Raw genomic sequence first — 16,548 nt, forward strand, 5'->3', positions numbered from 1 at the left:
TTCTCTATGTAACTAGAGCAGGAAACGAGTTTTCTCTTCTTCCCATGAGTGTACCTCGAGACTACCTACCATAATTAACTCCCCTTTACCCCCAAAACCTCCATGAATAATTAACTCATATGCTGTGAAAGTGAATCTGAGTGGGCTCAGAACTGGCCTGGCACTGACCCCACGAAGGTGAGGAACGCTGCTTTTAACCAGTGTCAGAGGAGTTCTGTGGATAGTGCTGGTTACTGGTGATTTGCACCTGGTCTGCGTGAGCCGCCCATGGTGCTCTGCTCTGCCCAGGAGTGTGTGTACAAGATCAGCAAAATATAAAGCCTGTTAGCCCAGACTCCAACTCGGGTTCTCATGTGCAGGCGCTCCTGACCGTGGGGGGTGCGTGCTGCCAGGGCCCTCACGGCAGGAGGACAGCAGGAGCCTCCTGGCCTCTGGGGCAGTGCTGCGAGGTCCGCAGGCTGGCACACGCCTCCTCCCCTCACTGCAGTCACCAGCCCTTTTCCTTCCCCTGAGATACACTGTAGATGTATCAGCATCATCACTCTGGGTCCTGCTGAACCCCACTGGGCTTGGGCTCAGTCCCCGTGAGGGGGCTCAGCAGACGTGTCCCGAGGTGGGAAGCGGGCTGGTGTCCCTACCTCGATGGCGTGCTGGAACTGTTCATGCTCCCTCTGCAGCTGCTCTGCCTCTTGTAACGAGCTGGCCGTGATGAGGCCAGCGTTCAGCATCGACTCTCCATTGCGGATCCAGCCCAGCACCTGAAACAGGAAACAGGGACCTCCAAGCATTGGCCCTCCACAGGGGATCCACCTGTGGGCCGGCAGGGACACAAGTCAAGTGGGCAAGGCAGTCAAGCCGCTCGCACCAGCTGTGAGGCACTTATGATCCCACTGCCAACAGCCTAATGTCCTACCACGGTATCTGATCCTAAGTGCTGCATTTTAAAAATTAATTCAGTTATTTTATACCTTCAAATGGGTGCTGAAAGGTGGGGAGTCCAGCGGATTGTTATTACTACTCCACAGATCAAAACAGATTAAGAATCACCTATTAGAACATCTAATGCCACAAATAATTCCCTGATAATGGGGCGCCTGGGTGGCTCAGTCAGTGAAGCATCTGCCTTCAACTCTGGTCATGATCCTGGGGTCCTGGGATTGAGCCCCACATCGGGCTCCCACTCAGCGGGGAGTCTGCTTCTCCCTCTCCCTCTGCCCCCCCAATCTCTCTCTCAAGTAAATAAATAAAATCTTTAACAAGAAACAAATAATTCCCTGATAAGTATTTTTCATTCCTTTTTTCTTAATAAACATGTAAAATTAGCAAACTGCTTGGTAAGGAACTATTTTATTTCACCAACATATTTTCCCATTTAATGCCAGTGTTAAACGGCCACTAACCGAAGAGCGGATTCAGCGGTGCTACAAGGCTCGGGGTCGCCCCCCGAGGTTCTCAGCAACACACACAAATAAGAGCATTCCTACTGTGGAAGCCCCAGGACTGTGGAAGGTCACTGTGGGGGGTTATTTACGGCACAGACCGCTGGTTACCTACCCAATACCTACTTTTCCTCATTTCCTTTACTCAGAAAACCTCGACTTGTGTGTGGGGGGAGCTTAAAATAAAACCACTTCCCCGCCCCTACGTCACAGCTTCGTTACAGTTGGACACTCTGTCTGGCTACTGAGTCAACGCAGTCACCTCCAGGTGGTTGTGGGAACATATTTCTTCTCTGATACAAGTATTGCTTCTTCCCTGTTATGTTTTTCCCTTCATGCTGCCTGGGAAGTGGAGGGGGAGCTGGGATTACAACAGCCACCAGACAACTCATCACCCGCGTATCTGCCGGACCTGTCACATGGCTGCTGAACGAACACCAGAAGCAATCTTCCACATCCTGCCACGTTATGTAGAGAAAGTAATTTCTGAGCACCATTTTTGGACTCTTATAGGCAAATGCAATTCCTCATGGATAGTTTATTTCTTTATTTCTCAGACACATTGTTTTGTTTTTAGAAAGAAGGAACATTTGATTAACTGGTCTTTTAAAAGGCAGGTCACAATACTTCATATCATTACACAGGAAACCAACAGGTGCTCTTGAAAGCTTTCCAGTCGGACGGTGTATCTGCTTTAACGTGAGTGCCACCCACTTAGGCACCACACCTAGCTCACACTCCAGAGGCACCTTACCCCCTCTGCCCAACCTAACACACGCCTTTCTGTGCCTCCACCAGGATCCCAGAAAGCCATACTTTCCTTGTATCAGGGCAGGATCACAAGTGGTTTCTCTCTCATGAGACAAAATGTCACGTACACGCTGAGTATATGTATGCGTGGAATCACTGGCTATGAGCCGGAAGCAATCCCTTCCAAATGTTCCATTTTTATTTTGCCATCCTCTCTGAGATAGGGCAGTAGAGCAGGCTGGTCACAGAAGAAAACCCCAGCCTTCTATGGCCTGTGACCTCATCCAGATTGATAACAGCCTACTTGGCAGAATAATCATATAGTTATTTAGCCTGAGAAGCACCGTGCTCAGTTTCAAGCAATGACAAAACAAGCCAAGTGAATGTTACTATCAAGGGCTACACCTGCTGGGCGGGGAAGCCTCTTCCACTACACAGTGAACACACAGCTGTCTGGCCGCTGGCTCCATCCTTACACACGAAGTCTGGCTGTACCGGGGTGTGCGTGTCACGTCACGCCTCACAACGGCTGCGTTCTCGACAGGGACGATCGTCCCCAGCACCTGTGTCCCAGATGACCAGGAGGCCCCTCCTCGAGGGCTTGTCAAGGGGGTCGCTCCGGTCTGGCCCCACGTGTAGCAACGGGCTTACCTGCTTCACCTCCGCCTGCAGATGGCGGAGCTGCACACATTGCTCCAGGTGCTTCCGATGCTGCTCGGCTGCCAAATCCAGCTCCTGCTGCTTTTCATGAAGGAACTCCAACAGGTCCTGGACCCGAGTTGCCATGTCGACATCTCTATCGCAAAGCAGCTCCACGCCTGCAGACAGTGAAGGGAGAGCCCAGAGTTCGACTGGCACGTCCGCCTGCTCCTCAGCCGCGCACGACACACACCGCGCTTTGGTGAAGAGCCTGTCTGGCTGGGCCGAGGCCATTACCTTGAAGGCCAAGTTCAAGGCAGGCATAGCCGGCAGAGGAGGGTTTACGTGTGCTTCCGAGCATGCAAGGGGGTCTGCAAGAATGCATCTGATGTGTTCCAAAGAAAACACACCGAATAGCAAATCAAACCAAACCCACTTCCTGTCAATCTATTTCTGCAGTGATAACTGGGGACACGAGCCCCTTGGCTTTATCAATGAGTGAACTCTGGCTTGTTTTTGCTGTACATCCACTTGTACCCAGCTTACCCTTCAGGAAGCATTTAATTTGATTTGTGTAAAATGAGTAACGGAGTATAGCAGGTTGCTGCTAAGTTTCAAACACTACAGCTGTCTCTCTCTACATTTTTAAGCCTATAGTGACATCTGCTGGTAAGATATAAACTAAGAAAAAAAATTAAGACTGTGAAAAATTTTTTGGGATTCATATCTCATTCATGGATGTACAACTGGAGCTCATGCTCCCTGAGATGATGTGCAAGAGGATTAAGGGTACGCGCACTAACGAATGTTACATGTGATCACGGCATGTGAAAATAAAACAGTGAAACGTTCCTCCTGAAGAGCAGGTGCCCAGAACATCTATGTCACAGGGGCTGACTATACTTTGCGGCCAGCACACAAATAAACAGGATGAATTCCCGTATGACGTGAAACCCCCACAACTGACAGAATGAAATGCACTCCTTACCAGAGGCCTGCACTTCGTTGACGTACTGCAAAAGGTCCTGCCCTTGGTGGATGACATCGAAGGTCAAGTTGTTCATGGTCAGAGCTTTGTCTGCATGGTGCTGGAGGCGCTGTTCTGCTATCGTGAGATCTTCCGTGTCAAAGTCGTTCATTTGCTGAGAAAGCTCATCGTTCCAAGACTCCAGGTCTGAGATGATCTGAGGGAGGAGAGAATCTTCTCAGGACCAAGACTTACAAAATAAATACCTGCTGCGACATCTCACTGCGCCAAGTGAGGAAGGAACCAACAGGACCATGTCCGAAGGGCATGGAAGCGCTGCAGGGCTCCCGCAGGCCAAAGATGGGACAGTTAGATACAAAAAATCCATCACAATTGAATAAAATTTATAAAATATATAAAAACACATTAATTCTTAATGATTTTTTTTTACAAGAAGAGCTAAAAAGCCTAAAATTAAATGAAAAATTCCTCTGATTAGAAGTAGACAGGAAACCAACCTTTATCCTGAAACTGATAAAAGAGACAATTATTTAAGCCTATAACAATGAAGGAATGTTCCCCTTTATAGATAAATCTAGTTATAAAATGTAGAAATAATAAAATTAGAAAGCATTTTTTCTAATTTTGGTTTGAAATTCTAGTGAAATAACTCTTCAGGCAATGATCATCAATGTGCAATAAACTATAATGGAAAGGATGGGGGGCCTTCATGGGAGGGGTCAGGGTGCCACCTTCTAATCCCACAGACCAACCTTAGCTCCTTACAGGAGTGGGGCCAGACAGGACCAGCCTTGTGACAGGAGAAGCCGTGGCCCCTGGGGAGCATCTGGCACGGAAACGGAACCTGAATCTTAACTAGGTCTTTACATCAAACTCCCAAGTTTATAGGAAATGCCAGGGAAAGAAAAACAGAAGAGAATCACTAAGCGAAAGCAGAATGTGGGACCTGGATTCTTCCGCTGATGCAGACATTCCAACAAGTCACGGCAGGAAAAAAAGAAGGGTGGATGAAGAGATGATTCTGGATGGAAAGACTAACTATCAACCGCATAAGCAGCACCCACGCGTCTCCCTGACCCCGGGCAGCCGCAGAGGTCTGAGCAAAGGCTGGGTGTTAGTTAGAGAACAAGGACTCAGGTTGATGAGGGGTAGTAGATGGTGGTTATGCGGGAAAAGGCCTTAATTTGTAGAGATACTTAAGAAAGTCTTTAGGAGGGAAATGGTAAGCTGGCAAAGCTTTGCTCTAATATACTACAGCACAATAATAATAAAAGAAGGGATATTTGCAGCAAGGAAGACACAATCCTTTTACATTTGGGAGACAGGCATGTGGCTATTCACTGTACCATCCTTGCTACTTTGGAGCTGGTTTGAAAATTTTTGTAATCTGCTTTTTAAAAATTAAGGCTAAAAATTACGAAATCCAGAAAGAAAAAACTTCTTGTGAAAGAACACTGTATTATCTCTACTTCTGTGGAATAACCTTTCCCATGAGTCCTGATTTCCTTTATCCAGATGAGGAATAACCATCTGAGTCTGAAAATCGGACAGCATGAGAGTTTACATAGAGCGCAGCTAGGACATGTGAAGAAATAAAAACTGAAGGCTTCCCCCAAACTCCTACGGCACAAATCTTCTGGATTTATTCTTTTGTTAGTGGGGTCTGCATACAGTATGTGTATTTACATTAATTTATTCAATTGGGCTAATTTATAAAATTAATAAATTTAAATAATGCTAAATTACACATAAGCCAAAAAGCCTCTGAGGGAAAATATTTTTTAAAAGGAAAGAGCTTACCATACATTTAATCTCTTTTTTTTTTAAGATTTTATTTATTTATTTGACAGAGAGAAAGACAGCCAGCGAGAGAGGGAACACAAGCAGGGGGAGTGGGAGAGGAAGAAGCAGGCTCCCAGCGGAGGAGCCTGATGTGGGGCTCGATCCCAGAACGCTGGGATCACACCCTGAGCCGAAGGCAGACACTTAATGACTGAGCCACCCAGGTGCCCCACCATACCTTTAATCTTTATCTCTACTCTAAGGGGACTTTTCTTTCTTAACATTCCTTTTCTGAACCGAGGCAGGAAAGGGTTAGGTGTGGTGGGGAGAGACGGACTCAGCAATCATGTCTCACGGAAACAGCATCAGGCTCAGACAACACCCAAGAGCGGATAACAAACAACGATGAATGTGCCAGAACCAGAAGGATTCAAAAATACTCACCAAGCTTACAGAAACCCCGGCAATGGCCGTGATCAAAGGATCATCAGGAGAGATCCTGCCCAAAGTTTATCATCACAGCTTGTTAACCACACAAGTGAAGACAAGAAATCAGTGGCAAAAACAAAGCTCCAGAAAGTGGAAGTCATTTTTGAACACGAAGTCTTTGGAGAAGTAACTTTGTTTTTAACTGGATCCCAGGAGGTTCAGAAATTCTAAACGTTCCTCTTCCTAAATGTACATGTAACTGCGTCCCCTAAATAACCATCACAGTATGCTACAGTAATGACTTTGTTGTTTTTAGATCCATAGAGCAGATTTTACCTGGAATATCAAGAGGCTGAGAATGCAATATTTCTAAGCCATAGAAAACCTAGATCCACTTTGAGAGATGGAAAGGCTATGAAATACAAGAGATATGAGGGATTTTAAAAAATTGGCCAAGGAACAGAGAAGTTTCTCCCAAAGATAAGTCCATGCCTCCTACAGGCAGTCAGATGGAGCATTTTCCCAGGTAAGAGACGAAATCCCAGCCGAAGCCTCAACTGCTCAGGTTTTCATGTTTCAGGATTATTCCAGAGAAAAGAGGTTCTTAGGCTATGACATTCTAACAGCTTTTAAACTACATTTTAACTGGCCTGTGACTGAACTGCAGGTTTAATTTCCTCAGTTCAGGAAAGCAATGACCCCTGGCCTGGCACACCGGCTTTATTAAGGCCACTTGGAATCTTGTGGCTTTGGTGTGGGGAAAATTATGTTTCTGGTTCCTGAGCTACATTTTAAAACACTAGTTTGTTGAAAATGGAAATACAATTAGAATTTTTTTTTCCTTTAAAGTAGCAGCAATACAAATGAAGCCAAGAGATTTTCTTTAAATATCAAAATATCTTGGGGCGCCTGGGTGGCGCAGTCGTTAAGCGTCTGCCTTCGGCTCAGGGCATGATCCTGGCGTGCCGGGATCGAGCCCCACATCAGGCTCCTCCACTGGGAGCCTGCTTCTTCCTCTCCCACTCCCCCTGCTTGTGTTCCCTCTCTTGCTGGCTCTATCTCTGTCAAATAAATAACTAAAATCTTTTTTTAAAAAGTATCAAAATATCATGATGAAAAACTTTAAATAATGCGATTGTTTGCTCTGTGTTTCCTAACTGGAACTACTCAATAGCAGCTACGTTTATTAAAGCAATTCATATGAAGTAGGGGTCAGAGAGGAAAACAGACATGCTGGGTCTTTGGTTCATACAGTCTGCAACCTGGAACCGGCACAAAATGCCCAGGCCATGCACAGGTCCTTAATGAGCTGAGCACAGCGTGCCCTTTCTCTACATGGCTTCACATGTGGCTTTAAAGGTCAAGACACTGACAGCAGATTTTACCAGACAATGCACATGGCATTTAACTCTTTTCTTATCATGAACCAATGATGACAATGAAAACGGCCAAGAAGGCTTTTCTTTAATGAAAATGTTGATGGAAGTTTAGACAGACGGCCGACCAGAGACCCCCATGAGAGGCCCTGCACAGGGCCTGACCTGGTCCCTGTACCAAATACCAAGACCACCCTTAGAGCTGGGCCTACGGACAGGCCTGAGAGAAGCAGGCAAGGCCCACTTCAGGCAGAGGGTCCTCCCCTGAGCAGAAAGAAGTGAAGCAGTGTACACAAACCCTGGCCGTCGGTGTCTGCCTTCGGTGACATTGAGGGTCTGGGTGTGCAAACCCTCAAGGCACTAGCATGAGGAGGGTACGCCCTACAGACACCACTCCGCAGTCACAGGACCACCTGGTGGGCTGCAGGTACCTGGACAGGCGCTGGTCACTCTGCCAGCTGTATGAAGCTGACAGGCACCAGGAAGCTGGCCTCCCCCAGGCTGAAGTGACTTCTGGTTCCTTTCACCATGTTCCACAGACAGATTCAGCGCCATCCAATTACACTTACTTCTGCTTGCACTTCATCAAGTTCAAAATGAGATCTTCCCTGACACAGAATTAAGAACCACCCTTTTGTTGAAAAAGAAACCTCACATATAAGGTGTAATTTTTAAGTAGTAAGAATGAAATCTTATTTCATCTGAGCACACTTGTGTGGAGAAAAACAACTGCACTTCACACCAACAAAACTGCTCTCAGCACAGGCTCACTGTCTGGGGGAGGAGGATGGGAGGGGGAAAGGCAGGCAGCGGGCGAGAGGGGTGAGACAGAAGGGAAAAGGGAGCATCATGGCCTCAGGTGTGAGCCTCGGCTGTGTAGACAGGGGGTGCCGCGCGGCGTGGGCTTAAACAAGCTACTTATTCTTCGTGGCAGCTGGGCTTGGGCTCCACTAGCACCGGCTTCGCTCTCCCCTGATGTGCGGTGTGGTGGCCAGCACAACGCCCTGCAGGCGAGGCGCAGTCCTCCCTCCCTCCGTCCTCCCCCCTTACACCCAGCAAGCCAGATGATGCGGGAACCCGCAGGAGACAGAGGATGGACGGACACACGGACACTCACATCAATGGCATCCCTCTCGAATATGCGCAGCTGCAGGAAGAGCTCCAGCTTGATCTTGCGCTCCTGGAAGAGCTCCTCCATCTGGGCCTGGGCCTCATCCAGCTGCTGCAGCACCGTCTCGATGTGGCTGATGGAGCTGTTGTGTGGGGTCTTGTTGCTGGAGATGGCCGAGTCCCTGCGGAGGGGCAGAAGGGGACGGGATGGGCATGAGAAAGTCTCCCATTGTCAGACACCAGATCCGGCCGGCTGCAGGGACTTCAGGGGGAAGAAGGCTGGCAGGAAGCGGGGCCGCTGGTCTCAGAAAACGGAATCAGCAGCCCCTCCCGCTGCACAACGCTGGGCTTCCTCCCCCGAGCAAGCTGCCAGGTTTGAGGCCACACTGAAGACTCTCCTCTCAAAGGAAGTCTATCAGGGAAAGCAGCTTCAGCAGAGCTCAACTTGAGCCACTCCTCTCCCTAAGCAGAGAGAACAGAACAGACAATACCTGTTTGCTACACATGGCAGTCAGGGCGGCAGCAAGGGGTTCAACCCTAATGCAAGCAAGTCAGCCTGTAACAGTCACTTTTGCCTGGCTCTTGGCAAAGTGAGCAGCACATGAAGCTTTCAGTCATGATTCAGTAACTGTCCCCTGAGTGATCCAGTAACATGCATCTGCTTCCAGGCCCAGCAGGGCCACCTGCCTTCCTGCATGGAGGAGCACCTGAGGGACAGGTAACTTCCCACCCCTCCCCAGGCCCGGCCTCCCAGAGCCTCAGTTCTGAGGACAAGACGCCTACCACCGCCTACAGAGGCAGGTCACTCAGGGTCTGGTGGACACAGTCCTCGGAGGTTTAAATCAGTCTGGTTTGTAAAGAAATTTCAATAATTATTAGGTAAGTGTTAAGAGGAAATATTAATAAAAGCTGAGTTCTGGCTAAGTTTATTAGTCAATGCTGTCATGAGAGAAACCCTTGAGCCAAAAAGACTACCCTAGAGAAAAGCAGAGAAGAGGAAGAAAGGGACGGTATTCTCCTTTGTAGGCAGAGTTGTTATTTGTTCTCTACCTAGATAGGCAGAGAACTACTGCTAATTGTTCAAAAGTGGGAGCTCAGGGAAGGGGAAATGACTGGCAGGATTTCAGAGCGTCTGTGCCCCGGCGGGAGGCCAGGGACACGGCCCACCTCAGCTGCTGGATGAGGTCCTCCCCTTCCTTGATCACGTTGACCGTCACTTGCAGGGTCGTCTGCTGCTGCTGGCCGAAGCGCTTGATGAGGTCCTGCACGGCCTCCACCGACTCGGCGTACACGTCATCCAGCAGCTCCTTCTGCAGCTCCTCCAGCCATGTCCACAGCTGGGGAAGCAGAGAGTGCAGTGAGGCCAGGCCCCCGGGCCCCCTCCCCAGGAAGTCCCCCTTCCCAGGAAGTCCCCCTCCCCAGGAAGTCCTGGTGCAGACACCAAGTGACCACACCGGGAGGGAGCTGGGGGCAGCCTGTTCCCAGGGCGGGGAGGGCGGGAAGGGGGAGCACCCCGAGCAGGACCAGCGGGCGGAACACACGCACAAAAAAAGCAGTATGCAACCACTGCATGGTGAAAAATAAACAGGCAGAGAGCCCAAGGGGACTGTCACAAAAGAGAAAAGAGGAAAGGGAAGTCACTCTTTCCGATTCTTCCTAGGCTCCATCCTAGTGTAAGAGAAAGAAGAAAGACCCCCTCCACCAACCGAAACATCTGCTAAGCATAACGCATTCCTTTATACATCCTTGGACTCCTGTTTAGCAGATGGATGGTTTTATTTTATTTTTAGCAAGGGCACTACAACCCATTATTAATTATTAAACCACTGCTCAGATGTGGCTGCTTTACAGGGCTCAGAAAAGGAGGAGGCGTATGATGTGGTGGAATAAATACATCACCATGCCTGGCGGGAGATTTGGATGTGGCACCGCTCAGTAACGTGGCCCACCCCAGGCCATGGCTGACCCGGCCACAGCACACTCCTCCAGTGGAAAGAGTGTGCATCTGGAAAACACCTCAAACCTCCGTTGTACAACCACTCAAGATGTGTCTGGGGACGTTGACGAGTAAAGACAACTTGGAACGACAGTGGCAAGAATGACCTCAGGCCCGGCAGGAGCAGAGCACTTCACCCACTTCCGGCAAGTCCCCCCTCCCACATCCCTGCGGAGCCATTCGGCAAACTGGGAAAGATGGCTCATTACACCGAGCAGGGCTCTGGTGGCTTGGAAGTGGTTTATGTGAGGAGAAAGGCTCCTGCTGCTTCAGGGATGTAAGAATCACCCCCTCCCCCATATCTTCCAAGCTTCTGTTACCCACAGAAGCCTCTACCCCCAATGCCAACAAGCCTCTGTGGCCCATACGGCAAACTATGCTTGCCAAAATAAATGTTGTATTGGGTCTTTTGTTTCTGAGCTCATGCTTTTTTGAAAACTGCCTTACTGAGGCATAGTTGACATACAATAAACTGCATGAATTTCCAGGATATACTTTGCAAAGTTTTTAAACATATGGACGCACCCATGAAAACACCCCTGCTGTCCACAGTGAACAGCTCCATCACCCCAAAAGTCTTCTTGTGCCCTCTGTAATCTTCTGTCTCCCTCTGACCTCCCTCCCCAGGCAATCTCCCATCTGCTTTCTCACTAATATATCAGCTTGCATTTTCCTGAAAAAGTATATAGATGGAATCAGACCCTATGAACTCTGTTTTTGGTCTGGTTTCTTTCCTTCAACAGAATTGAGATTCATCCATACTATTGTGTGTATCAACAGCCCATACTTTTTTTTTTACCGTGGGACAGTATTCCAGTCTCTGTATGGCACAGTTTAGCCACTCATCTGGTAAGGACATCGGACTTGTTTCCACTTTTTGGCCATTACAAATACAGTTCCTAAGAACACCTGTGCACGGTCTCTGTACGTACCTCTGTTTTCCCTTTTTTAATGGTGAATAGGTGTAGAGGGGCTGGATCATATGATAGGTGTATGTTTAAATTTTTAACAAACTGCCAAACTGTTTTTCCCATGTGGCTGTACCATGGCACATTTCTGCCAGCAGCCTTTGAGAATTCCAATTCCTCCGCATCCTCACCATTATCTGAGAAGGTCAGTCTTTTTAATTTTAGTCAGTCTAGATGAGTGCCATCTCATTATGGTTTTAATTAGCAATTTCCTCCTTGCTCACGATGGCAAACCCAAGCTAACCTTCTAAGAATTCTTTTGTTGTTAAATGTAGCTTTAGTTATGTCAGTATTTTAAATATGGCAGGTCAATTTAAAAATAAGGAAAGTGATGGCAAAAGAGTTACTTTTCAGTCAAGGTACCTGGGACCCTAGGAGTTCACTTTACTCAAAATGTTAAATAAAACATCTGTTAACTTGTTTTTTTCTATGCACCCAATTTTGTCTATAAGTTATCAAATTCCACACAATTCCAGAATTTTAATTTAAAGGGGTTTTAGAGGTAGGCTGGTTCACCTCTTTGATCTTATAGGTTAAGGAAAAGAAGCCCAGGTGATGAAGTTACCTGCACCATGTGGGCAAAACCAACTGCTGGGGCCAAGCTCCTGGGAAAGAGCCCTCTAGATCCGGTCATACTTTGCATTGATATTGTCAGTCAACACCAACAGTACCATTCTTTGATTCGCCATATAAATATGGACTAATGCTCGCACCATCTATAAAGGGCCCATAATCAAGAACATACTCTTTTGGGTTTGTTGTTGTTGTTTGCTTTCCTCTAAATCCTGGTGAACATGGTTGCAGCCTTGGTAAATAACAGGAAGGATGACAGCATCATGACCATGAGGAATCTCCAAATTTGCTCTGATATTTCCTATGAAAAATCTTCCAAGTTCTACAGGTCATCTTGTATAGCAGGGTATTGTGGATTTAGGAGACACTTTAACAAAGCATTGGCTCTGTGATCTAAGAGAGAACTGAATTTCTCTGAGACTCAGTTCGCTACGACAGGGACCCTCAGACCAACACTGGCCTTGAGAAGTCACTCTGAGGGCCGGAAGACAGAGGCTGCAGGAGAGCGCTGGGGCATCAGCAGTGCTCTGTACAAATTTAATTCCCAAAGCATAATGACCCACTCAAATTAACTCAAGAGGCAAGATTCGCTAAGAAACCAAGAATGTGCCAGTGAGCAATAACAACAATTTTACCAGCACATTTTATTGAGTCAAAATATTTATCCCAAAACATCCAGGGTATGTTGTCTAATAGGAAGGCTTTTCCAGCTCAAATGGTTTCATCAACTTCCTGGTAACCTGTTTCCCACTTACTCCCCACAGAGAAAAATCCCCCTCAGCCACGCTGCAGCCCTCCCCACCCTTGGATTCCTGTCCAAAGACAAACACTCTGAAAAGGCGGACCTGTTCAATTACATTGATACCAGTGTAAAAGAAAATGGAAAAAAAAAAAAAAAGAAGAATGCCTTAATTCCTTCCTTTTAAAATCTCAACTCTCATCTCCGCCTTCCTACGCGCACTGCACTGAAGCTGCTCCTGCCTCGTCGCTTGTGAGAACCCAGAAAAAGGAGGGTCCCCAGAGCACGTGCGCCTGTGAATCGGCCAGGCTCACGGACTAACCAGGGAGCACACGTGACGGATGGACAGAGAGGCACCGCACATCATATGGCGGGGTCTTTAGAAAGAGGGCCGCTCACTCAGTGGAGTTGAATGCAAAAGCAAATGTACAGCCAGAAAGGACTGCTCTCTTTCACCGTCAGCTAAACAGCAGCAGTGCTGATGAGAAGAAGGGTAAAGGAGTCAAGTCCACCCCAAATGTTGACTCTGCATCACAGAAGGGGGTGTGGGACTTATCGGAGAACAAGCTGGTCCACGGGGGGCTGGAGCCAATGGGGGCCTCTGGTTTGAGTTACACTACGCTAGTAAGAGCTAGGTTCTCATAACACCAATAGAGACTAGTATCTCTTCTTTCAAATTTGTGGAAAAATAGAAACACAATTTTTTTTAAGACCACTAGAAAAACACTACAATATCAGCAAAATATAACAAAGTGAATTAAGACAGCTGGTAGAGAATCTGCAGGTGCTGGATAAGACACACCTAGCATACAGGTGGCCTAACCCGCCTCCCCAACCCCTGTTCACACAGCTGGGTCAGGCCTCCCCAGGGTCATCAGCCTGCTAGGCCCCTCCAGGAGCCCTGGCCCAGCACCTGTCTTGCACCAGTAGCCTAGATGATGCCACAGTGGACCCAAGGGGTGTCTGTGTCCCTGTCTGGTGCTTGACTCAGTTGTGAGGCCTAACTCACAACCCAGTTTGTGGGACAGGATGGGGGATGGGGTATAAAATTCCTCTTCGCTAGCAAATACTAACAGAAATACATACATAATTCAGATTATGAAACCATGTTAACGAGCCTTGCTTCTATACACTGTGAGGAGGAGATCAAAACCAATGCCTGGAAGTGCCCGGAGGCACAACGCTTAAGCTTCTACATAACTCCACCTCAACGGCCTAAGAGTTAACAGTTCATCCACAAATGATAATTAAAACAGCTCTCTTAAGAAGTAATACGGACTAACAATTAAGAGTGTGAGCTCTGAAGCCAGACTGCCTGACACCCTATCCTGACTTAACATCCTGGGCCATGGTCCTGGGCAAGCTACTTGGCTGGTCCACGTCTCGGGCTCCTCATCTGTAAGATGGGCCTGTAACAGCTCCTCCCTCAGGGAGCTGCTGCGAAGAGTCAGTGGGATGGTACGTGCAGAGTGCAGAAACAAGTAAATGTGAGCCACCAGTACTAGCTTTGTTCTTTGAAAAAACATGTCTAATAAGAAAAACCACAACGTTTTAAGTTCTCTTTCTCTAGATACTTTTCAAAACATATCCAGGTTGCTACCTATTGTTCAAAATATGTCACTGAGTCTGGTGGACTTAAAACCAACCCATGTTTAAATCTTTTTACACCTAAAAATAGTATGAGGAAAAGGTGCTAGAATTAGTGCATTGGAGTCCATAGTGCTCACTTCCCCTTGGTTGCAGGGGAAATGCCATGAGGATCTGTGGGTCAAACCTTTTCCCTTCCTCAACATCCTGGACACATGGACACGCATCCACGGTGGAACAGGCTCACCGGGCCCAGCCAGCTGTGGAACCGGTGAACGGCCACGGCCATGGAGGAAACCACAGAAATGGATCTCGGGCTCCGGCAGTTGAAAAGGGAACAGTAAATGAGGTAAAAGGAGCAAGGTTATATTTAAATCCATAATGTCAAATGCCCGCAAATCATTTGCCCCTTTAAAAAATTTTTTCCCTGCTTCTACAGAAAACATTCTCAATCTGGAGAAAAAAGGATTCTCAGATAAAGGTCATTTCTAATATTGGTGATGAACTGATACATATCATAGTGCAGCGTGATTCACGTAAAATCTATTTTTAAGCTTTTAAATTAGTATATGCTGCCTAAAATAACCTCTGAATAAAAGAACGAGAAAAAGTCTCTAGGATACCTGTGAAATTTTTACCATAAATTTCCTAAGCGTGAAAAACCCCTGCACTTCTGTGCGTGCTGTTAATTTCCAATAAAGAGATACATCTTTGCGACAGCACAGCAGGAGAGGAGCTGCATTCTCTCCAGGTTCTCAGCTGCCTGGATTTTACTGTGGGAACTGTGGCCCACAGCCAGAGTTAGGCAACGCTGCCCCCTAGAGGCCCTCTGAGCAGTCGCCAGCAGCATTCCTATAGACCTAGTTCATGGACCAGGATCCACCCACAGAGAAGGCTGGGCTAGGGAGACACAAGAGGTTCTGGAGAGAGAATTCCTGTGACAAAGATGTGAGAGCCCTGGTCCTGCACCCAGTGGCATCTGGCCGGGTCTGACCCAGGCGCACCTCCACTCTGGGCCCCTCCCCCTCACCTCTGGGCTGGGTGGAGCCTAAAAGAGGAAACTGCAACTCTGCTGGGAGAAATGTCCTGGAAAAGCCCCTTCCTCACTAATCGGATGGGAAACTTTACCAGAGGGAGCTCCCAGAGGAACCTGCTGGCCTGGGGGAACCCCAGGAAGGACTGAGCTTCCAGCCCTATTCTGCAGGTGGTCGGATCGGAGGCCTGAGATTTGGGGATTGCTTTAGCTGCAGCCTCTTTCAGACGCAAAATCTGAATGCAGCCTACTAAAGCCCACTCCATCCTGAGGTGGAGCCCAAGACGTCAGATGTGGGCCCTTATCTGCACGTGGCCTTGGGAAAATCCGTGAGACTCTCTACCCTCAGATTTCTCATCCATGAAATGGATCATCTTACCATATGCCTTCCATAACTGGCAGAGCCCAGTATGAAAATCAGATGAAGTGAACACAGACCTGTGAAAGCGCTCAGTCACTCCAAGTACTTTATAAACAAACTACCACGACTGCCATCCGCTTCCCTACGGCTGTTTATGACAAAGACAATCATCTGGGTATCAATGGGGAGGGGTGAGCTGTAAGGCCAGCATGGGAAGCATAAAAGCCGCATTCCCCCAGCAGAAGCTGCAAGCCAGGAGCAGGAGTAGGTAGTTTCGGGATTTCTGAGGGCACCCACTGTGCAGGTAAATCGTGATTCAGTTTCAGGTACAAGCAGCGGGGCTCAAAGGGGAGCCGTTCCTGCATGTGTGGCACCTTCTTCAGCCTGAAATGGTGCACACACCTGGTGCCCTGATCAAGGAGGAGTGAAGGCTTGATTCTGGGGTGGGTGATAAAAGATGCCCTAACATGACGAAAGGAAATTTGTGAAGGATGTACTTGGTGCGGGGGGGGGGGGGGGGAGAGGCACACAAATCAGAGTCAGTATCATGAAATAATACCCATGCAAGTACGTGTAAGAGAGGGGACAGAAGGAGAAGAAAGCAGGAGCATGTCAGGGCAGCCCTCGGCAAAGAGGGGATGCCATGTGGGCGCCGTGGACACGTGATCAAGGACAAGGTGACGCACACATGATATGGCTGGATAGAGGGACCCACACAGAGACCAAGGTCAGAGCGGGAACCTCAATGATCTAGATATTTACATGAAGTCAACTTGGT

At 48.0% G+C, this 16,548-nt stretch overlaps 1 protein-coding gene across 1 annotated transcript in view; it reads right to left on the minus strand.

Moving 5' to 3' along the window:
* Positions 1-16,548, minus strand: part of TRIO (trio Rho guanine nucleotide exchange factor) — a 348,230-nt gene that overhangs the window by 125,362 nt on the left and 206,320 nt on the right. The window contains 5 exon segments of the mRNA XM_045787154.2: positions 639-758; positions 2,841-3,007; positions 3,817-4,012; positions 8,521-8,695; positions 9,681-9,850. Coding sequence (XP_045643110.1) covers positions 639-758; positions 2,841-3,007; positions 3,817-4,012; positions 8,521-8,695; positions 9,681-9,850 — 828 coding nt within the window.

This window comes from Ursus americanus, chromosome 15, assembly GCF_024610735.1.
Source record: "Ursus americanus isolate L20-20 chromosome 15, mUrsAme1.1.p, whole genome shotgun sequence".
Taxonomy (NCBI): Eukaryota; Metazoa; Chordata; class Mammalia; order Carnivora; family Ursidae; genus Ursus; species Ursus americanus.